Source organism: Poecilia reticulata, linkage group LG19 (genome assembly GCF_000633615.1).
Source record: "Poecilia reticulata strain Guanapo linkage group LG19, Guppy_female_1.0+MT, whole genome shotgun sequence".
Lineage (NCBI taxonomy): Eukaryota > Metazoa > Chordata > Actinopteri > Cyprinodontiformes > Poeciliidae > Poecilia > Poecilia reticulata.
In genome coordinates, this window is record NC_024349.1 from 15,595,587 (window position 1) to 15,619,915 (window position 24,329).

A 24,329-nucleotide genomic window follows, 5' to 3' on the forward strand; every position below is an offset into this window, starting at 1 on the left:
TGCGATTGAAATTTTACTGCGCATGCGATTGAAATTATGGATTCACGTCCATCCCTGATAAAAAAAATAAGATACATCCTTTCATTATGCAGCCCATTGTCAGTGTATTTTTAATGTCAGTTTTAATATTACTTTTTTTTTTTTTTTTACTTTGTAATAAATCAGGTTACCCACTTTTAACATATCTACAATTGTACAGTGGCATTCAAATTAGATCGTATTTGTTATTTATTTATATTAGTTGTGTCTTTTAAGGGACAATGCACCAATAAGTAACATAAGTCTGCCTGTTATCTCATGGTGACACATTTAGCTAGCAACGAACACCCTGTGCAGATTCAGAATTTAAGCATTAAGTCACGATGCACATAGTTAGAATATCATTAGTTAGCATTTTGAAGCATTTTGAAGGAGGTTTGCCCTGTTCAAACTTCAAACATTTAGTTTCATATGCCTCCCAACTGTTGAAAGAGTAAACACCATGGTAAGATCAAAAGAGCTGTCAGAGACATTTGGAGAGATGGTGGTTGCAGCTTATGAGTAAATTTAAAGAGGTCATTCCACTGTCTGGAAAATAGTCAACAGGTGATGCCCAGGTGTGGCCTTCTGGTACGGAGCTCCTTAGGGGCAGAATGCAAAAGAAGTCTGTAAAAACACAGCGAGCTGTTATTGCTGATATGAAAGTGCATCCAAATATATATATAAATGTGTGCGTGTGTGTGCGCGTGTGTATGCGTGTGCCTGTGTGTTCTATTACAAGAACAAAGGACTCGTTTTGTACAAGTAAAAACAAACGTTCTTGGAAATGAACCTCATAGCAGCTGCGGCATCTGGCTCCATGTTTAGAGCATTTGTATGGATGGAATGTTCATAGTGATGTGCAGTGTTAGTTTTCAACCAATTACAGTGTGTTGCATGCAAGCCTAGCAGTTCAATGTCGGTCTCAACTGACCGGAGTGTAATTTTTCCAGAGCATTAGGATTCGTTGTGCTTCTGACACTGTGGGCTCTCATAGGTAAAAACCCCAATTCTACTGATGAGTCCCTTATTTTTTGGGGAAATCTTTAGACGTTTTCAAAGAATTGTCGGTTTTGATTTCAGGGATAGTTGGCATCAATAGCACCTTTCACATTTTTCACCTCTGGTAAAACTGGGCTAAAACTCATCACTCAACTTATATTTGCATTTTGTAGGAAAATGAAGGAAAGAAAAGTCACTTCGATGATAGTTTGGTAAAATATATACTTTATTTCTTCATAAAAAGAAATATTATGAATGTTCATTATTGATTCATCTAGAAACATCTGTTCCATTTTTGCTTTTTCGTTGTGTAAAATTAATTCCTTTGATGTACATACAACAAAATACTTGAATTTCATGTCATTTTCCTTTTTTTGTACATACAGATCTGCTAGTCTAAATCATATCATATGCAGTAAGAAACATTTTTAACAGTTTTAGTTGAATAAAACTCAACCATAAACAACGCAGCAAGCCGAAGGTCACCTATGACTGCATTGGTTATATCCTCCAGAGTTACTGCAGTACACATTTAAGTCTTAAGGAAAATATCTGGCTTTTCCTTCCAGAACAGGACGGTTTGATAGGAGAAGTCATCAATAATTATGCTCAAACATTGCACTAGTGAAGGGTTGATGGAGACTAATTCTCACTTGGAGCATCATTACTCATTCAGAGTGAACACAAAAGAAAGCACAAGAAAAAGAAAATTCCCCCTGCTAACAGCTGTTGGGTGGAGGCAGCTAGTTTCAACTGAAAAAAAGGGGAAGCAACCAGTTTAGTGACCATTTGCTTAAATAAATGAAACAGGCTAATTGTGTTGGTTAGAGAGGCACAAAACGTTTAAAAAAAATAAATTAAAAAAACTGGATAAACTGGGCGGTGGAGTGGCAATATTACCTTTAAAGTTAATGTGAGTATAGCTTGTGTACATTCAGCCTGAGCTCTATGTAAACACATAAAACCCTCTCCGGATGCCGACAATCCCTTCCTATAATTCCTGCATTTACAAAAACGACTACTACGCCGGGCGTGCATAGCATAGTTTTGCACAGTATGTCACATAAATACTACTCTGTGGCCTTGTAGTAGCATTCACCCCGCTGCAGAATGTCAAAGACTGGTAACTTCACATCCTCACAATCTTGCATATCAAGAATTCAAGTAGAAAGACAAACACTCAAACTAAAGGGAGATAAAAACAATTAAAAAAAAAAAAAAGAGCAGAGAGTGAGTAAATTGTATAAAACGGGACAGCAACTCAAAAGATTTTTTTGGCAACAAGTTGAGATGAGTTGGTGAAAGTTGAATGTATAACATGGATAAGGCATAAAGTATATTTAGCGCCTTGCAAAAGTATTTATACCCTTTGAACTTTTAAACATTGGGTTACATTAAAATAATTAGCATCCCTTTCTAATGTGTGAGACCAACAAACAGTAGTGAATGATTGAAAAATAATGTTAAAAATGTATTTTACAGATATCTGAAAAGTGTACTGTGTGTATCTGAGCTAACGGCTATATGAAGCGGAGATAAAACAACGCACATAACTGAACACACTATACCCACATTGAAACATGATGGTGGCAGCATCATGCTGTTGGGATTTTTTTTTTTTCTGCAGAAGCTGGGTTGAGCAAACCTGGAACCTGGAAGAGGCTGAAAAAGTAGAGACTCAAATCCAACTGAGAGTCCATGTGGCAAGACTTGAAAACTCAGATGCTCTCCATCCAATTTGACTCAACTTCAGTTATTTTGCTATGAGAAGCAGGCAAAAGTCATTCTCCAGATGTGTGGCAAAAGACTTTTGCACAACGTTTTTGACTCAGAAGGGACTGAGCATAAATTCACGTCACACATCACAAACTTTCACTTGTAAAACTTTTGAAAACCACACATCTTTCTTTGGAAGTTACAATTGTCCACTACTTTGTGTTGGTCTGTCACATAAAAAACACGTAAAAATTTGGGGTTGCAATGTGAAAACTTGAAAGAAAAAAAAAGCTGGTATGAATACTTCTGCAAGAAGATGTAAGCCATGAATGAATGAATGAAAATGGGATTTTGAGATGACACCACAGGTTAGACACTGAAACTCTGCGCGGACTCTTCATGTTGGGGCATGAGTGCTTCACAACAAAACAAATCTTTTATTCCTTTGAACTGGTTAGTCTGCGATCAAAAACCGGGCTTCATGGACTTCTTCTGTTGGAACAAGTGGCATTTAAGCGAGGCGTTTGTGTTTCTCATCTCTCCTATCTGTATGCTAGACCTCTCGCAGATATGCATCTCCGGCCATCTGCAAAGGTTTTCCATTTCACAGTGAAAAGAAAGGCACGCACTCTCTCTGACCCGCCTCCCTCTCCTCAACAAATCAAATGCCTCTCAAGGAAATTTGATTGAGACTTTGCGTGACCTTTGCTCTGAGCAGATAGGGCAGGAGCTTGGCTCTGAGCCAGCGGAGCAGTGAACGGGGAGGCCTGATCGATCTGCCGGCTACCTTTACCCGATTAGCATAATGTTAACATGGAGCCTTATGTGGGCCGAGATGGGATTTACTGTTTGATGGATGGGTCACTCATTAGAGCAGGCAGCAGGAGTACTGAAAATAAAAGGGCAGCTGTATACTTTAAGCGCGAGTGACACAATGAGTATCAATTAGGTCTATTGATCAGCCAGTTACCGGGTGGAATAGGTCGAGTTCTGCTGCTCAGGCCTATGCAAGGAACCTGCAAACCTGATTGTATAAATGAACTGAAGCACATTGCGACAGGATGAAGTTAAACAACTATAACTAAGATTACAAATAGGTGCTCTCCACATCTCTGTGAGCACTCTGTACCCGTAAAATGGCGCTTTTTTACATAGAGATGCACCGATCGCACTTTTCTAAGCCGATACTGATATTTAATTAAATCTGACGTGTCGATCTTGATTTTTTTCTTCGAAGGGGTTCTAACACATAAAAGTTATAAAACAGAGGTAGCAGTTTTGAATCCAACAAAAAAAATGAAGGGATTATAAAATGTTCCCATTTCATGCATAAAACCATGTATCTCCAATCTTTATCTTTAAACGGCAAAACAAAAAAAACAACAAAAAAAACAGCATCAAAATGCACACAGTCTTCTTGTGCATTTTGGGTTTTAAAAGAGGGAATTCTTAGCGACGATGCATTTAATTAATAAGGGGAAAAGAAATCAAATTCAGCATTTTATCTGACGATCGCAGATTAGAGATGATCAAGGGAATCGATCGGGCAATTCTGGCCTCTGCCGATTGATAGATGCATCTCTACCTTAGTAGTTATTCTAAAACAGTTTCGACTACAGTCGTTGCTGATCGTCTGCGTTGTGCAGCACCAGGAATTTACAGGACTACAGGTGGGGAGCCAGAGAAATCCAACCTAAGATGAGGAATGTTAAAACAACACATGGGTCAGATGTTATGTACAAATCTGGTTAGGCAGCTTAGTGAATTAATTGCTTAGAAATAAAAATAAATTATTATAAAATAGATTTCTGTACATTTTACATATATATAGCAATATCTCCACCTTTTTGTTGCCAATGAATTACATAGAAAAAAAAAACTCCTATAAGAAAATAAAAAAAAACAAAAAAACAAAGAAACAAAGAAAGTCTTTTTTTGACTTTAATCCCAACCAAAGTTATGTCCTGTCATCTGGTAGAACTTCATGTTGAAGGGCCTGTAGAAGTCCCGTAGCCTCTGCACCACCTCGGGATCAATGTTCGGATGGGTTCTCCCTTTGGTTTTTCCCAGGCAGTGGGGCTTACTGCTGCCCTCTGCCTTCTTGAGGCACGGGAATCCCTTGGTCTGGTTGAAGTAAAAGTGTTTGTCTGTGATGATCCTCTTGAGGCCCAGGAAGTCCTGCACGCGGCCCAGCTCTCCGGCCGGGTCGCTGATCAGACGCTCGCCGCTCACAAAGAGGATCTGGTCCATGGGGAAGTACTGCAGCCAGTTGTCCAGGTGCTTGGCGTAGATGCCGATCTGGATGGCGCTCCACGAGGTGTCAATGAGCCCCGTAGTCCTGTTTTTGAAGGTGAGACTCTCAAAAGAGGGAATATCGGGCTTCTTAGACAGAGTCTGCGTGTAGTCGGAGATGGCTCTGGTGACGGGGTCCCTCACTACCACGATCAGTTTGGTGTCCCTGGACATGGCCGATATCCTCGCTGGGGCCTCTCTGGTCACAAAGTAGCTGGGCGTTTTCTCCATGGTGATTTGGCCCTCCAGGGTTTTTGGCATCAGATCCCTGAAGAAGAAAAAGCACACAAAAAAATGTTTAGAGAGGGGAAACAAATCTGAGAAAGGTCTTGCATAATGTAATCAACTTGATGGAGTGCTCCGCGTTCTGTAATCAATGACTCACTGAGCCTGTTTAGCCTTGTTGTAGGGCTTAAAAACCTATTAGTGGAGGCAGCTCTCCAACATCAACAAGCTTAGTCACTCATAAGATATCTCACTTCTGACAAGAGACAGAAACCCATTATTACAGCACAACCAACCACAATGAAGCTGCTGTGGAAGGTTTTGAACGGGGCCAATTTGGAGTTCAACGTTTTTAGAGACAGTAGAGATGTTTTGACTCATTGATACTGATTTCTTTTAGGTCGATTTCCAATTCATATTCTAAGCACAAGAATATGTAAAGTGTACTGCAGATCAATTGATAGAGTTAGCAGTTTTGAAAGTAACAGAAAACGAAAAAATTACAGTTATGTGTCTAATTATATGTGTCTAATACATTTTTGTTAAGCCAAGAAAAGCATTAGAATGACAATATTTTTCTCTTATTATAGTTTTGTGGAATCTATTTACTGGATGCCCAAAAGTGCTTAGCTCCACTTTATATACCAGATAATCTGCATTGCTGACTCGCCTGCAGGTATTTGTGCCTCAACAAAGAAAAAAAAACAACCTACATATAATTTAAAGAAAAAGAAATCACCCATGAAAGTTGATAGCATTGCCACATACACACACAAGAAAGGATTTAATTTTATCTGATATGAGAAGGCTTTTTCTTTGGAAGGCTTTGAAATGTGAAGAAATAATGAAGTGTTACTTGAAAGACACTACTCTTGAAGGAAAAGCGAATGCGTTTTTTTTGTGTTTTTTTTTCGTACTGGATTCCAGAAGTAGTGAGTAAGAGCAGAGGCTTCATTATGATGACAGTGTTAAGAGCTGTCCTGTATCTGAAGTTGCTTTTCCCATTTTGATAAACTAGACCAGAAAGGAACACGGATACTTTGATGTAGCATGAACAATTTTTTTTTTTTAAATGGTTCAAGGTATGAGTGCTCTGATTTTTCTAAGACATGGCCAAAGAAATAAAAACAAAACCCTTTCAAGGTCTAGTTTGATGTATTCTCTCATAGTTTGTTTTGTATTGTGGTAATTTTTTCTAAATGTACAAACACTGTGATGAACTATTATAAAAAAGCCTGACCTTTCATTAAAATTAGAGCTTACTCTTTAGAACATTCTGGCTACTTTCCCATAACCGAGCAGAAACTCTTAGGGAAATTTAACAGGTACTTAGAAAGTAGTTTCTGGAAACTTAAAGGTTACTTTAATAACCTTACTAGTTACCATCCTTTACTTGGCAAATGTATTTTGATTACTTTCCCTAATTGTACCAGGCACTCTTCTGGAAATTGACAAGCAGTTTCTAGTAACCTCTGAATTTACCTAGTGAGTTCTAAAGAAGTGAGCAATAATTTCCCTGAAAGTACCTGGTAATTTCAATAAAGTACCTAGAGTGTTTCATAACAAGTCTCTAAATTCCTTTTTTTAGACAGAGTCCTCTAAAAACTCCTCATAAAACCCAAAAATTTTTTGCAAAGGTCGCTGATGAAGGCCTTATCTAATGCTTGCACCTATTGTTGCTAGCATTAGATAGCAAATTTTGTTGAAGACCGAATTTGCTGATTAGATTACTTGTTTTACACTTCATATGCKGGCCTTTTGATCTTGGTGACAACTACTAACATATCGGCTTCTTTAAGTGATTTCTTGTGACTTTTAATTAAGTAAAACACGGAACAATCAAACAATTAGTAGGACAAAAAAAGGGAAGTAGAGAAGAAGCTCTATGAAGGGATGTTAGCAAAAACAGAAAACACCGACATCGGGTTGTACACCGTCACAGATAAGATTCCTGCTCCATCCTGTGCTCAAAGCTTTAACACTCATTCTACTGTTTTGACACCACTGAGACAAATACAGACAAATACAATTAATCCTTTGTAATCCTAAACAACATGTTGACTGAAAGGTGAAAAATGGAGACTTCATGTGCACCAACTACCCTGCATTCTGTCCCCAGAGCCTGGGCCGCTGCTCCAAAGTACACATGAAAACGCTTAAATCTAGTTCATGTCCGGCTAGCTAATGGCTAATTCATACAGCTTTAGTTATTTGTCAAAGCAAAAAAATTTGCATACAACAATCTCAATGAAAAAGGTTCCGTGTTGAGTGGAGGGGGGGATGTCAAAGGTATTGCTAGGTAGCCATTAAAATGCTTTATGGAAATGGTGTTGGCAGATTTGTGTAATCCTAATGCAGCGCCAGTGATCTAATTATGATAACATCATCTTGATTGCTGACACGTCAGAGGGGTGAATAAATCAGATGCAGAGGCTCATTAGTAGCCCATTGTAATCAAAACGGATCCGGTTCGTGTTTTTTATGAAGGAGAGCACCCCATTTTTGCAGATAAAAAAATAAAATAAAATGCTTTAACAAAGCTGCAGGACCGAGACTCAAACTATTTATGCAGCACATCAAGGAGTACGACCCCAACATGCCTGACTGTTTGTCGTTCTCTTGATGCACAATGGCAATACCGGTTTCAAGCTTTTCGTCATTCCCTGTGCCAACATACAAAAAGAGTCCACGACTAACCAGAGAAGGCAAATGGCTTCCCATTTAATCCGATTTCAACGTGACAATGCAGCGTGGAGATAGGGAGGAGGCCTGAGTTACAATGTGCAAAGTGACAGATTATGCTGATCCAAGCTCAGGGAATGCCGTTTTTTGTGAGGGGAAAAAAAAAAAAAAAACATCTAGTTGTTGGGGGGGTTGAAGGAGCACAAAGCAAGGGGATGGTCTGACAGCAAGAGAGAAAAAGTGGTAAGGAAACTCCTAAAAGCGCCAAATCGACAAGAAAAGGACCCCCACTAATAAAAAATCGCCACCTCTGACTTTGCTTACTCTTTCTGCCAAAAAAAAAAAAAAAAAGGAGGGTTGGGGAGGGGAATTTCGGAGGAACAAGTAGCTCTTGGCGAAACAATGACCATTATGTTCTTTTTTGATTTATGAGGTGCTGCTTTTGGAGATTCCGTCGCCAAACAGGCAATTCTGTGACACTGGGATCCTCTTTCTTCCTGCTTTTCTTTCAGAGTGAACCATTGTTCCTGAGCGCAGGGGTGAGCAGGGCAGTGGTCAGGGGCAGAGGGGCGGGGATGGGGGCAGGGTGAAGAGGAGTTGTTGGAGGAAGAAGAGGAGGAGGAGGGTTGCGGGTGCTGATGGCAGGATGAGTGAAGCACTTCTCCATCCTTCAAAATCAAGTGAGAGAAACCTTTTGGAGGGCTCTTAAGAGAAGCGTGTGCCAGAATCACCGTGCAAACAACACCCTGCTCCTCTAAGATAACAACGACTCCTCTGGGTCCAACTGTCTGGCTAGAGGAAGAGTAGTTCTGTAAATAACCATCACCCTCTTCAATTCATTTGCTTTTCTATGGACTCTCTCATTGTTTGCCCCTCYGTGCCCCTCTAAACCGCCTCTCTGAGGGTATTTCCAAGTTGAAAGGCATACCAAACACGATGATAAGACAGAATCCACAGAGGCCCTTATGAAATGACGGCCTCATACCGGGGTCGGCAACATGGCCCTTTGGCCCCTTGTTTTTTTTAAAGAGTCGTCATTTCGCCGGAGCCAAACGGGAGGCAGGAAACAGGTTATTTCTGTCCGACGCCTCTGCCTCCCTCTTGTCGTGTTTGATTTGACGATAACAGGCTGCCAGTGAGCTCCCTGTGTCACAGCATCACTCTCTGAAAAGGAAGCTATTTGACAATTTTTCTCGTCAATATAAAATGTTTTCAAATGTCTCGCATGTCAGGGAAGTTGAAAATGATTTGAATCTCAAATTAGGGATTGTCTATTTAAATGCAGACAAATCAGAGGGTGTTTTGTTTCTGCGAGCAAAGAGAGGGTGTGGCATTAGTGTTGTGGGCTTCTTAAGGTTGCATGGAGACGTTTCTATGGATGGAAAACCCTGAAGTGAGAGCTGAACTCTCGTGGGAGGCGTCGTCGCCTAAAACAACAGCATGTGTGTAAATTAGCTGGATGCCGAATCAACCTTTCAGGATAAAATGCACAAAATCTAAAAGAAAAATCAGGCAGTTGCTATGTTTTTTGTTGAAAGTCCTGAACTTTCCTCATGTTCTTCACCCTTCTGCCCTCTTCATTGATCTACAAGGTTCCCTCGAGCTCTTGGAATCAGGGTTTGAAGTTCGGTAGAAAAGCTGCGCTTCACAAACAGGAAGAGGAGGAGGTTGGAAATCGGGATAGGATTTCTGAAAGGAGCCCTTTCTTTTCAACAGTTTTCCAAACTCAGCCCTTCTCATAAACCAATGAAGCATTTTTTAGGAAATACTTCATTCCCTGAAAATGAAAGTTGCGTGTCACTGACAGACAAGCAGTCTGAGCAAAACTTGCTCGGTCACATATAGGACACCGTCGCCACGGTGTCCTGATATTGAATTTCAAAACCCTTGAGAACATTCGAGCTGCATTGCACGAACAAACAAAACACGTATATGGATGAAAGCCACACACGATTCCGTTGGCTCACTAAATGTTTGGAAAGCGCACACAGAAGCCAGGCGCTTTGAAATATGGGCTCACGGCGCTTTGCGTCTGACATCACATCTAGCTGCAGAGCACAACTCTGACTGTAAATTAAAGGAATTATGAGGACAGTTTATCTTTGCTCTGTTTCAAGCCCTTGAAGCTGAGCCCAGGTGTTAGCATGTTGCCACGGAGAGCTTCCTGACACTTCATTTCCTTGCTGAGGAGAACCAGACTTGCCTTCTTTAAAACTCACGTCTTGCAGCATTGAGCAAGAGAGATGGATGGAGGAGATCTGTGGGCCTGTGCTTTCATTCCGACGCGGTTTGCAGATGCAAAAAGCAGAGGCATGCCTACCTCTACGCTTGCCATATAATACGCCTGTCCTCTGTGTTTGCATGGACATTAGGCACCTCCATGCAACGCCACAGACGCATCAGCCTGATCAGGCCGAGGTTTCAAATTTATAGGCTTCACTGAGTAAAGGTGTCACTGGAAACTCAAGAGAGTGGCTGCGCAGAAGCCCCCATCCAAGTCATCTGTCTGCTAAAAGGATTAATAATTCAGGCTGGCCTAGTATCACAGACTCAGGACGCTGCATATGGGAGAGAAAATATCATCCAGCCACAGTGAGAAGAGCCGTCTGACACCTAAATTCCTCCTCAGATTACTTGTTGTCAAAAGTTCCTGTCAGGCTGACTGGAGCTACCGCTGACTATTTTCAACGGTGGCCACCGATACATGGGTTGGCTCGGAGTGAGGAGTTAGAACAGGTAGTGTTCATGCTTTTGTTTCACAGTGTGTGCATAATTTCAATGGACAACAGTTTTATCAGATGGGAAAGAGGAAGGGAGTTCGAAGGAAATGGCCCCAGACTGAAAAAAAAAAAAATAGAAAAAGAAACTCGCTGACACTTTGACACTCAAACTCCGAGGCTTAGATTTTGAGTCCTGATCTGGGTTGATGAATGCGGCTCCCAGAAACCCCCTGAACCTCGTTCTGCAGTTGCATGAAGTCAGAACGGCATGAGAATCCGCCGACCTGCGGAGTAAACAAAACAGACGCGAACCGTCCATCCGTCATTTCTCACTGAAATCAGGGAGTTGCAGTCTGATTCTTCAGAGTAGAGCTTCATGCAGTCTGAATGCGTGTGGGTGTGCATGCGCGTGTGTATATGAGCAGGGGAAGGGAAAGTGAGTGACAGGCCCCATGAATCAACAACAAGAGAAGGAGAGTCAGGGCTTGCGGTCACACACCAACCCGACTGGTTCTGGGATCAAACCAGCTTGGTTTCTGGAGGCAACATCAGACATAGCAAAGTAAAAGAAATAAACAGAAAACTGTTGCCGCACGAGACATTCCTCTCTGACACTATCGCGGTCTGCGAGCACAAATTATTCAATTTTGCACCGAGCTCTCTCAAAATGTGTTTTTAAGTATATCTGCTGCTCTTTGGCACCTTTTGGGATGCAAACCAAGAATGTGCAGAGCCATAAAGGATCTTTCGGGGCTGTGTGGAATTACAGAGCGTTAATAACTCTGCAGAGACACGAGACAGCCCACCATGTGGCATAAATAAAACAGAGGAGTTGGTGAAAGGGATGGCAGCGAGCAGAAAATAGCAGTACCTCCTCCTGTCCCCTGGGGAATTGAATTGGGGAGGGAGGGAGCATTCCTTCACAAGTAACGTCCATTTTTCTCTTCTGCCTTTTAACCCTTGTGCGTGCGAGGACTGAGTCAAACGTAGAGGTCTATGGAAAATGATACAGGTTTTAAGTGTGTGGGGTCGGTTGGACCCCATTTTGACATACAAGGGTTAAAGAAATTGCCCAGGAAGCTTTGCTGGTTTGAAACAAAAATGACAGGTGCATTTCATTGCCGACACTCAAACAACATCTTTGGAGTTTGTCTGACGTTGATACAAGACGAGAACATGCAAACTTTCAGACCAACCACCCAATTTGTTCAGCACTCGTAATTAACTCTAATTAGCTGAAGGATCAGAGCTACAATGTCAATCAAAAGTATTTCTACCTAGTTATATATAAATAGAGCAACATAAAGTACGGTAAAATTGCAAAATGGAAGGATTTTTCTCCGTTTGAACACATTTTGTAGCAGCTCTGGCCATCTGCCGATCACAGTGCCTTCCTTCTTGCATCAATTTGCTATGTCCCCTTGCATAACATGTAGCTAAAAAAAAAAATTGTTATGCTTTTCATCTTCCCACTCCTTCACAAGACCCAGATCTGTTTAGCATTTGTCCAACAGCTTTTCCGTCCATTGATTCTTTCATCTGAGCTGTAGTTTTTTTATATCTTCTTTGTAAAGTGCAGGGAATGCCCATGTTTTGGTAGGTTTACAGTCGTGCCATGCTGTTTTTTTATTTTTGGAGGTTTTGGGACTTTTTCTTTTTTTGTAAATGAACCCTTCACTAAACTCCACAAGCTGTGTGCCTTGGTCTTCAAGATGCTAATCTGACAAACCTTTAAAGCCAATCCAGGACAGCTGGATTAAATCTGACTTTTGAAGATAATCAATTCCACTGGATTTTATTAATGGGTGTCAGACTAACCCAGAATGGATATAGATGCCGGATTCACTTTTCCAATTTTTTGTTGTAAATTAATAAAAATAAAAAAACCACACATACAAATCATTCTTCTTACACTTCACAATTAAACTTTGTGTTGGTGTAACAAATAAAACCCCAATTTAACACATCTTTGGTTGTGTGACGCGACAAAGTAAAAAGTCTGTAGGACTGAATACTTTTGCCAGACTCTATGGCCGACAGGTTCCACTTCTCCACCAGCTCTGGGATGGCTGACAGTTCGGATGCAGAAAACCGATGGACCGTGAAAGAATGAGGGGGAGGTGGGGGGGGGGTGAGAAGGAAACAATACGGGCAACCAGGAAGGAGAAGCTTCAGGTGAAGACTTATGCGTGGTAGCATTTGTGTGTGTGGGCAGAATCAAGCATTCTGACTGATTTCCTGACACTTGACATGCACCAGGAGGCACATGACTCCTTGATCTCTCTGCAGTGAAGATGAATAAAAGATGAAACAGACTCGAGATGAACATACATGTCGCCACCCCCTCCGTTCTCCCGAGACGCGCGGAGACAGAAGCAGTGAGGGAGCTGCTTTGCATCCTGTTTGAATTGGCTGTCAGCCGTAACGGCATGCACACCTTTTTTGAAGACAGGTGAACTACATACTGTGTGTGTGTGTGTGTGTGTGTGTGTGTGTGTGTGTATCGGGAAGAGGGGGATTTCCTCTTTAAAGTATGTCACTCACATCTCCCCGTGTGTTGAGGTTATTATTTTTGCTTCCATTCACGCTGCAGCTGTCGTTGCAGGTTAATGCTTCACAAATTCCTAAAGGCAGCCTGACGTTCCAACATGTAATTAGCTGCATGGAGTCGGAAAACACCAGTCTTGACAATTAACCTGCTGCATTCAGAGGAAAATGGGAAACATCAGCGTTCCTTTGGTAATCCTATGCTTTCCTTTACATTTCAGCCTACCTGTTGCATCTGTTGTAATGTATTGACAATAGCCATTAAAAATATATCTTTCTTCTGGCTACAGTGAAACACAATGTGTTGAGTTTTTCTGATTTACGCCTATGTTGCTTCTAGTATTTTTTATTACATATTTTTGATTAGGTTATGGTTTTGTGTTTCAGTTTCGTATTATTAAATTATTGAAAGGACGGCTGACTCATTCATTAATTTGTCAATTGGCTACCCATCCATCCATCCATGCACAGCAACCATCCAACATAGATAATAGTTTGGTATCAAAAGAAAATTTTTAAAAATTTAAAATGGTGACTCAATTGTCACAAATACGAGAGTTTACGTGAGACTTTGAAATCGGAGGTATTTGAATAGAATAACTTGACTCCGTTTACCGAATATGATGCTGCCTGCGAGATATTTGTGCCACGTGAGCGATTTGCAGCACAACAACAGGCGTGAAGAGGAGCGTATAGCCGGCTTGTCTGACCTGAAGTCAAAGTGTTTTTGCAGCATTTACAAGGGAACCCGACGACTCTTATGTGGAAAAGCAGAAAGCGATAGTGTGAATCAGGCGGGTAGAGGTGACTCGGGGGGGCTTCTAATGAGCTCTGCTCTTTTGCTGCCAGGCTAATGAAAACCTCAGGGGACCTCGGTCGCTCTCAGCCTGAGCCCGGCATGCATGTCCTCTCTCCCACAGGCAGACCTGCTCTGCAGCGCTCTAATGGGCACCTCTGAGACTTTATACCTGGGACAAGTGTGGCGTCTAGGCAGCTTCTCTTCCCAGAACACGAGCGAGGACTTCCTCCACTGAGCTATCTTTAGCAAGAGTTTTTCCTTCTCTCCTCCTCCTCCAGGTGGGCTGCTCTAATGCGCCAGTGAGTGTTTATTTGGCTGCCACGAATGACCAACAGCTCCGTAGGGAGGGCGTCTGGTTCTGTTCTGACATGTTTAACAACATCCAAATTATCGCCTTATTAAAAGGGCCTGATTCATACCTTTCACAGAGGGACGGCTTGTTTGCTGCTTGTACACAAAAGCTACTTTTATGCAGCTTTTGGAAAGCGTGTTGTCACATGAGAAATTTCTAAACACGACGAAAGGTTTAAAAGTGTGAAACTTCCCGTCAACCCCCACCCACCCCCACCCCGACTCCCCAATTTCCATATTGTCTTCCCTGAACAACAGGAGCCGGGGGTTTAGGGGAAACTACATACCCCAGTGCTGCCACTCCCCTCTCCACAGGTCTCTCCTTTCACTATTAACTGGTTGTAATTTCGGCTTGAAAAGCRCCTTTTCTCCGTTTCTCTACCCCCCCGGTCACCGTGTGTGTTTTTAAATAGGCCATGCCAGCTTAGGCAGCGGGGAAAGAGGGCCTCCGCGCTGACCGAAAAGGAGAGCGAGAGCAGCGAGGCCTGCCACGAGCCCCGCCCAGGAATGGACAAACCGAGCGCAACATGTGACACTATTCTTGCTCGTCAGTGGCACAAGTGCACAGCTGGAAGAGTGGAGAGCAAGTTTTCATAAAGGGGATGGCTTCATGGAGATTTTTGTGTTTTGTTTAGGGAGTAACTGGGAGCTGGACCTCTCTTTTGTGTGCGTGTGTGTGTTATTGAGGGTTTGAGTAGAGAATGTGAACCTGCCGTCAGCTGTACGGTTGGCTGAGTCTTGGAGGAGCCGAGGAGTTCCAGGAATCAGGAAACAAGCTGAGAACTAAAGTACCTGATCATCCAAATTCAGGATTTCCTCTCCACAACTGGACGAAGCACCTACATGCTCACCACTCCAGTGCTTAGCAGAGATTCTTCTTTTAAATATTTACCATTATTCTATATGACAGTGAACGAACAAGAGAAAAAAAAAAAAGGGAATTATTATGAAGAGGACGGGGTAGGTCTGTTTCTGAGGACGTTTAAAGCACGGTTAGGTTACAAAACTAAAAACTGCATTCCCAAGCTTTCAACATCTCATAGACTGCTGTTTAATCCATCATCTGAAAATAGAAAGAGTCTGGCACAACCGCAGAATTACCAAGACATGGCTGCCCACCTAAACCAACAGGCCAGGCCCACAGGGCACAGTTCACTCTCTAATCCGAATATTAAAAGAGAATAGATAGAGTCAATAACAAGAGTCATCCAGCTAAACAAGCAGAGCATTAATCAGAGAAACAGCCAAGAGGCCCATGGTGCCTCTGGAGGAGCTGCAGAGATCCCCATTTCAGGTGGAAGAATCTGAGCAGGACAACTATTTGTCGTAGATTTCATAAATATAGCATCAGGAGAGTGGCAACGACAAAACAACTGTTAGAAGAAAGTCCCATGATCAATCTGCAACAATCCACATAGTGGACACAGATTAGACAGCTTGCAAAGCGCCATGTGTGGTGGAAAAACAAACACCGCACATCCTGCTGATTGCACAAACCACACAAAGAGGCACAGTGGCTCTATCGTGTTCTGATGATGCTTGTCTTCAGCTGTGACTGGGAAGCTGGTCAGAGTTGACGGACGGAGTCAAATCAAGGCAATAAAAAGTAAACCTGAAGCTGCAAAATAATTGAACCTAGAGTAAAGATTTCCCTTCCTGCAGAAAAAGAATGCTAAACATTCAGCCATACCTCCAAAAAAATGGTCAACCTTGTTAAACTCCAGACCTATATCGAGTTGAAATGCACAAAATCCAAAAGCCATGAATTGCTATTTCTTTAAATTCACAACTATGGGCTGCTTTGTGCTGGTCTGTGACATCAAATCAGAAGGAACATTGAGGTTTGTGATGTCAATGTGGTAAAATTTGAACATATTTTGAGCACTTAGTAGTTTTTAATCAATACTCCTTCAGGGTTTCTGAGGACTCTTAAAAGAGCCTCTGGAGAACCGCTGATTGAGACCACGTCTGACTGAGTGCGAACAGTGGTGATTTAAAACGTTTTGCATAACTTCATAAAGCTTTTAAAAACCACGTTGCCAAAAAAGTCCATGGCGGGATTTGCAGCTTCCTGTATCTCTGCAAATGGTCAACACGCCGCCTCTGTCAGCGAGCAGTTGTGGGTCTGACCCCCAGTCCGAAGCCTTTAACCCATCTCTATACATCACCTCCAATCAGGCCTGACCGATCAATACCCCTCATCCCCGAGGAGCCAGGTCGCTGTGACATTTGTGTTCGCCGTCTTGACTGTTGCACCCTTTTGTGATTGAAGACGAAGATTATTTGTGGTTCCACAGCTGAGCCTGTCCAAGCCACCCCACAACATTTCCCCAATGTATGAAAACACTAGCAATACACGCAATACCCCCACCTCAGCCCCCTTTCTCTTCTTCAGGGCTTGATGCCTTTCACTGACACTCTATAGAACCAGGTGGCCTCTTTGGCCATTCAGAGGAAGGAAGCAGGACGAGGTCAGCGTGGCAACAAAACAGCGGACGGGTCACCTACGTGGAAACAGGAGAGCTCCTGCAGCGAGCTGATAAAAGGCCGTGCAGCCATCCAGAACTGTACCCGACACGGCCGGGAGCCGCGGCCCGACTCCGGTTTAAGAGCTATCAGAGAGGGAGGAGACGGATAACGGCTCTCAAACCGCGCAGACTTCCGCAATCAGACCGAGCCTGACAGTGTCTCTCCCTCCTTTTCAACAATGCTCCACTTGTCCCTTTGTAGCACCTTAAGTAGCTTCTGCTGATGCTGCTTTGTGGGTCTGTTTACCTCCAAAGATTTTTTTTTGTTTTTTTTATCACAGCTAAGATACAAAAGGGAGACCCGAGAGACATCCTGCTCAGCACGGCGCCAATTCAGCCCCAGCAGACTCCTGACAACAGCCGGAGCCTCGAACCGCATTATGTGAAGAATCGAAGCTGCACAGCTCAGACATGAACATTAACTCTTGTGATGTTTCAGAGCAGAAACCAACATATGACTGATAAAACCAGTGCTCCAGTGAAAAACAAACTTCTCAGCAGCGTAAACGCTGCATACGGAGGTTTTGTCGCCTCACAACTTCAAATTTCTTTGCATCTTATTGAGATTCATGTCACATCTATGCATAAGGTAATGCATACTGACGAAGAAGAAAACGGATGTGTGAGTTTAAATTTTTTTTTCCCCCACCAGAATTAGTCCCCCCACCCCCCAAGTCTTGACACAGATTCTCAACTGGCTTTAGGTCTGGACTTTGACTGGGCCATTCAAACAAATGAACAAGCTTTGATCTAAACCATTCCAGTTCAGCTCTGACTGTGTGTAAGATGAACCTCCATGCCATGTCTGCTGCTTTCCTTGGTTCCCATCTTGCCGTTTGTTCCCTAATGGTCTCGAACAAACATGAGGTTTTGCACCAAACAGCTGAATTTATACTGAGATTAAATAATCAAAGAAGTGGACTACTACCGGGCAATCAGTTGCAATGGATTTTTTTTTTTTTTGTGGGTGATTGGAATAAAAAGGGCCTGAAACACTTTTAGATTTCAAAATTTTGAAAACCCATGTTGTTTTTGTCTTTAAAATCCCAACAAAAACAAACAAAGTTTGTGGTTTTAACATGACCAAAAACAAAACAAAGCTCATACGGTGTGAATACTTTCACAAATGACAGTGTAAAACAAGTCCATGCGACCGTACGCTCCCTCCCCAACATGTGCTTAGCTTCTGGTTTAAATCTAAAGGGAGGAGCGTCAGCCTGGGCCCTGACTGCGAGCTGAGACCAGAGCCCACGACACGACAGCAAGACCACAAAGCAGCAGTTATATATCAAAGCCCCATCTGAGCCAATATGGCTAAATGGAATATGAAAAGAGCAACACGGACCACAGGCTGACAGACAAGGGCCTGCAGTCAGTGAGAGTAAATAAAATTAACTCTTTGGAAAAATGTTTCAGCTGTTTTTTTTGTTTGTTTTTTTTTTTTCAAGTGATGGAAGGATGATTCAGAGTGGCATTACTATAAAAAAAAAAAAAAAAAGAAAAGTAGATGTATAGAGTTTTAATATTCAATCAGCCAAAAGTAGGAATAATATACTGTATACAAACACTTTCACTTTATATCAATTTAATGCATCAAATCTGAAAACTCCCACTATTTTCAGTCTTACTGAATGTTTTATAAAAATCTGATTCATCCGATTTGAATAAAAATATTTTGCAGATTGATTCGTCGGTAGAATTAATTCTGTAAATTTCATTCTGTTGGACTTAAAACCACTATGTCTCTCAAACAACATGCAACATGTCTTTTCATTTAATATTAAAATTTGCCGAATTTTAAACGCATTTACACAATACAGTTTTGGTATTACAGTATATCTCTGCATCTTGCAGAGTATGTTGGCATTAAAAAAAAAAAAAAACACCTCTAGCTGGAAGCATCCTGTCATGTTTGAAATACTGGTGCTCATAGGGATGTGCTCCCATTCTGAATAGCGCATGTGTATTGGGATAAATGGTGGACTTTGCAGATCAGGATGCAAATTCCACACTCCACATTTTACCATCAACTGGCCATCTCAGGGGGAAAGGTTAATATTCCACACACACCCAAATAGATTATTATAAGCTAAGAGAAACAAGCTGTTCTAAATTGGAAGCTCCATGTGTTTTCAGCATATCGAGGTGAGTGAATCTTCATCAGTGTAGACAGAGCCCCCGCATAGCACAGCATGAGGTTAGGTTATGTTATAATTGGTTGATGCTGCAGTTGTTTGTAGATTCAGTTGTGTCAATTCTGTAACGATGAACTATGCCCCCTACAGCAGCAGATATGTATGGCAGTTCATCTTCCTTCATAGCCTAAACACAAGACAGATACGTCTGTCAAACCACAAATCAGAACATCTCCACTTTTTAGGTTCTCTTAAAAATTCGTAGACTTCCACTAGTCTTTGTCTTGTGTAAATTAAATACCTTCTTTACATTAAAATTTCCTCAAATTTCTCCATATATTCCAGTTTGTAATTTAGGTAACAAACTGCTAGATTTCAAAGTACTATACATTTATTAAGCGTTTAATACAAGATAACATTGTCTCCAACTACTCTTTGAAGTAGATGTTTTATTTGTCATTATAATTATGTTTATGATTGTGTTTTGGATAAAATAAGTTTTAACTGTCCAAACTCAAAAGAAATTTTAATCTGAATCCCACACAATTTTCGAGAGTTCTTATAATGAATTCTTTTAGAATACATATTTTAGCTAAAGAAAAACTTCTTGCATAATGGTGAAACAGGTGCAAACAAACTAATGAATCAATGTTTCTGTTCACACCGTGACCCTTTGAGCTCCAACTGCCTCTTTGTAAGTGTATGTGTGTTCTTTTAGGCCGGTTCATGCTTGAACACACAGTGAAAATGTGTACCTCCTGATATGAGGACCCCTCGGTCAAACGCATGAATCACATGTTTTTGTCTTCGGCACAAATAAAAACTGTCAGAGGACATCAGAAATCCACAATAAGAGTTGTTATCTCCACCTCCTCCTCTCTCGCACTCGCTTTGTGGAGTTCCAGCTTTAAATGCGTCTCCGGAAAGGAGGGAGGGGACGGCTGGGAGATTGTGCAAATGAACAAACAAAACAAGAGGAGGGTTAGTTGCACAACCCCTGATGCACCAATAACTGTCTCAATCTCTGTCCCCCATAAATGATCAGATCAGATTGCCATAGATTTCATTTCAATGTCATGCAGCTCTTGTGTTTTTTTTTTTTGTTTTCCTTCCGTCTGGAAAATTCCATCTCTTTCCCCAAAGTCATCTCCAGTATCAGATCCTAATAGTACACTCAGGAGGGCTTGGTGATGAATAAAGTATGATTTCCTTTCACTGTCCATTTTTACTCCAGAAAAAAAAAAAAAAAAAAAAAAAAACATGTCATCACAGATTTCACTTTCAATTATACTGAAGAAGCTTTCAAGAAAATCTTCCTTAAAACATCCAATTCAACTCAAATCCTTTTCAAAGAACTTTTCTTAGAGTAAACTTAGAATCTAAAACACAAATCTAAGCAACAAGGGGGAAAGAAAAAAAAACAACTAAAGTCCTGACTTCTTCCCAGAGTTTAAGATCAGTATTAGATTTCACGGCCTGAGACGTTGCAGAGACGCTTTTCCACATGCAGTTGCAAACTCCGTAGGTGGAAACAGTAAAATAGCAGCCTGCCTGCACAGTCCCCAAAACTTTCAAACTGGTGGCAGTAAATCAAAGTTTGTATCACAGCAGGCGCACAAAGCATCACACAGACCAGGGACTGGTGTCCCCATTTCAAATGCTCCCAACATTTGGTTCTAATTCGGAAACTTTTCCACCCTCTCTACATTGTTGAAGCGTAATGCTCTGTATATTTAAACATCCATTTGTTCATTATTAACACACGAGGTGGTTCTCGTTATTCCTGCAAAAACCCAACCGCGTGGAGACAAAAAAAAAAAAGGGTGATCTTAATGTACGAGTAATTTCAGTAGCTGATTTACGAATGATCCAAGTAACTGATGAGGATTAAAAACCACAGTTTAACCTTGATTAGTCTTTAAAACCTGTGAACAATAGAAAAAACAAGACCAAATAAGTGAAATCTACTAAAGACAAATGGCATCTGATTGTGCTGAGCGCAAACAAATGCAGTAATTAAGCTCGAAAGTGCTCCAGCTCCTCACATTAACACTTTATGATGTAAATGAACAGGATAAAGTTGGTTTAAGGGGTTTTATTCTACAAAGTCTCCTCACTTTTGTTCACTAAATCCCCCTTTTTACACTATTTAGAACCAACTGACATACTAATGGTAGAAAAGGATGAAAGAGCGGACCAACTTTTCTTTTATTTCCCCACCCTCCCCCCCAAACATAGGCGTTGCCGGGCCCGTTTTTTTTTTTTTTTTTTACTCCGGTGTTCCAGTACGCATCTGCCCAAAGTAAAATTTTCTGATCAAATTTCAACAATTACAGCCCAAAGATTCACTTAAAATAATTACAGGAAGCTCCTGGAAGAGAAAGAAAGGAATAAGTAAAGATTAAAGATTCATGCACGGTGCCGTTTGTACCGATAAGTGCAGCCGGCCATGCTGCAATACAAATGTACTAGAAAGAGTTCAGAACAAGAAACGTTGCACACACACAAGTTAGCCAAAATGTGATTTAGATTCTAATTGCAATAACAAAGCAGGTTTTATACATGAATCTGGTTTCATCTGAAAAACTACAACTTGATTTTTTTTTTTTTTTTAAACAGCCATCTGGCTACAGCTGCTGGTTTTGCAATAGAAAACCAAGTTGCAATAGTTTCTTGGTGACTTTCTACCAGATCAGCCTAAAGCTTTCCTGGAGCATTTGCCTCACACTACAAAACAAACTGTTGGCTCAGTGAGCATGAACTGCATGGCACCCATGTAATTAGCTTATATTTGCTGCAGTCAAAGCAATTCGCATTTTTCACTCCAACGTGGAAGCTCAGTTCATATCACACATTTCTCCTGACAGGGTCTTTGTGGAGCACAAACAAAACTCAGGGGTGAGTAGGTTCTGGATTCTCTCCCCCTCATGAAGCACGGTAATTCAAATCTCACATAATATTAGAGATTTAAAATTCAGACACTTATCAAAGAGCTGATGATAGTAGCTCTTTAAAACAAGGTAAAGTCATGTAGTAGCCATCTTAAAATCACAATTCAGAAATGTAGTCTACAGGAGCTTAAAAAGAGGATGAAGTGTTATTAAAGTACTACAATTGTGTTAATTCCAGGGTATTTCACCTTTTCTATAGAATATTTCACAATAAGAAAAAAAAAATAAATCACTGCATGTTTTAAATGTAAATTAGTCTCTGTGAACTTCATGATTTGTGTTTGTGAATATTTTTTTTTTCTCAAACGCTCTAGCTATGTCAAAGGGTAATCACTTTTGTTCCAGTTCAATATATAAATTAAGAAATAAATTTACTGTCAGCAGCTTGTTTTATTACAATGAAGGATCCTGACGGATGTTAGAATGAGGAATAATTCGTACATGTTTCAATCAGCCCTGATCTGCCTGATATTTACTTTATGAAATTTCCAAAAGAACAAAAAAGGTCGGTAGGATTTGTAAGCATAGATCCAATAAATCCAATATTGAAAAAAAAAATCAATCAACAACGCAAAGTTGGAGTTTACATGACGCTTCTTCTCGCAGAATCAGGCTCTGAGTTTGCAACACCACAACTTTAGTCAGCATAAACTCGCTTTTATTCAACCTCCCGGTGTTTTGTGTGCGAAAGTGCAGCGAAGTGGGCCGCGACACCTTCAACTATTAAAAAAGTTGACACAGAAGCGCCTTGAGGGTGGAGGTGCAGTGTTGCGCCGCGTCCAACAGAGATCACTGCGCATCGCAGAACTGGCGTCTGAGACCGCTGCAGCAGCTTCATAAAAGCGTCAAAAATATGTTTTAAAAACATAACTAAGCTACATGCTTACGGCAACCGGTCGACTGAAAAATTAAGCGCTGATTTACTAATGAGGCCAAACATGGGAACAGAGGTCACATTTGACGCAAGTCTGCGCATTTTATTATGCCGAGATCGGAATTAAATTCCAGTTTCATTTGCTCAATTTTCCGTCTTATTTATTCTAAAGGTTACAGTTGCGCCTTCTTAAGCCAAACTCGATAGATGTAAATATGCAGCTGTGCGTAAAAAGTAACAGATACAAGCTTTTTTTTTTTTTTTTTCCCCCACTGAAAGTCTTCCATCTCTTAAATGTTCATGGTGTTATAAGCGCACAAAAGCCATTTACGATTTTATCTCTTAATTAATAACGAATTTTTTAAATTATCATCATTATTAATTATTACCTGTACCACTCCAGTCCGTTCTCGTAGTTGCGGTCGAAGAAGTGCGGCTCCGCTCCCACGGCCCTGATGTCCGGGTGCACCCGCAGGAACTCCAGCAGAGCCCGCGTGCCTCCTTTCTTCACCCCGATGATGATCGCCTGCGGCAGCTTCTTGCTCCCGGAGCCGTTGGAGAAGCTGGACATGGCGCTCGGATCCGGAACTCTGTCTCTATCCGCGTCCAGCAGGTCTCTGGACGCCGCGGTCCTGATGGACGGCTCCTCGTAGTCGCTCTCCACGTCCTCCCAGGGCTGCGGCTTGGCCAGCAGTCTGGACACCAGGTCCGACCTCCTGCCCGTCGCCGGAGCGGTCTCCTTGCCACGCGGGGTGTCCACCATCACCAAGCCGGGCATGGTGGAGCAGTAGCCCACGCAGGAGTAGAGCATGTAAACCCAGACTACGAACATGATGCTGAGCAGGAGAAGTTTCTTCTTCACGGGGCTGGACCAGAAGGCTTGCAGGCTGTGGAAAACCGGGCTATAATATTCCATAAGCCTTCCTGGAGCAAATCAGATCCCAGCGGCGCATAGTGCCCAAACTCACTCCCTCTGGCACCTCTGCAATCCCCGCAAAATTAAACACATGCTCCCCCCTTCCAAAAAAAAAAAAAAAAACTAAACTAAACAAAAAAAAACACTAACTAAAATGATAATAATAACTATTAAAAAAAAAAAAAAAGCTTACAAAGAAAAACACACAACAACTAAAGTGAACGGGCTCGAAGAGATGGAGACATCCGGGAATGAGAACATAGTTACGGCTAAAACTGTGGAGTTGCGCCCGTCGCTCCTCGGTCCTGCTGCTGCAGCTTCATCTCATCAGCTTTGTGACAGCAGCTGCCGGAGCCGCTCACCTTATAAGGAGCCTCAAACCGGAGTGACGGCGGCTTCAGCCAATCAGCAGCGAGGAGCGTAAATATGCAGCCGCTTGTTTACAGAAGAGGACCAATCAGATGGAGGAAAGGGGGCGTTTCTGAGCCGTGGGATCCCAGGTATGGTAATTAGACGTGTGTGCGTGTTGGGCTACTGCTGAGAGGGAGTTTGGAAAACTTTCTTATTTGGCAA

General features: G+C 41.7%; 1 protein-coding gene across 1 annotated transcript; it reads right to left on the reverse strand.

Annotated features, from left to right (window-relative positions):
- Window positions 1-1,225: 1,225 nt before the first annotated feature.
- Window positions 1,226-24,074, reverse strand: hs3st3b1b (heparan sulfate (glucosamine) 3-O-sulfotransferase 3B1b). The gene is made up of 2 exons (XM_008437272.2): window positions 23,230-24,074; window positions 1,226-5,296 (listed from the first exon to the last, which is right to left on the reverse strand). Exons 1-2 carry the CDS (start codon window positions 23,754-23,756, stop codon window positions 4,678-4,680), a joined length of 1,146 nt encoding a protein of 381 aa, XP_008435494.1. The 5' UTR covers window positions 23,757-24,074; the 3' UTR covers window positions 1,226-4,677.
- Between the last annotated feature and the right edge of the window lie 255 nt (window positions 24,075-24,329).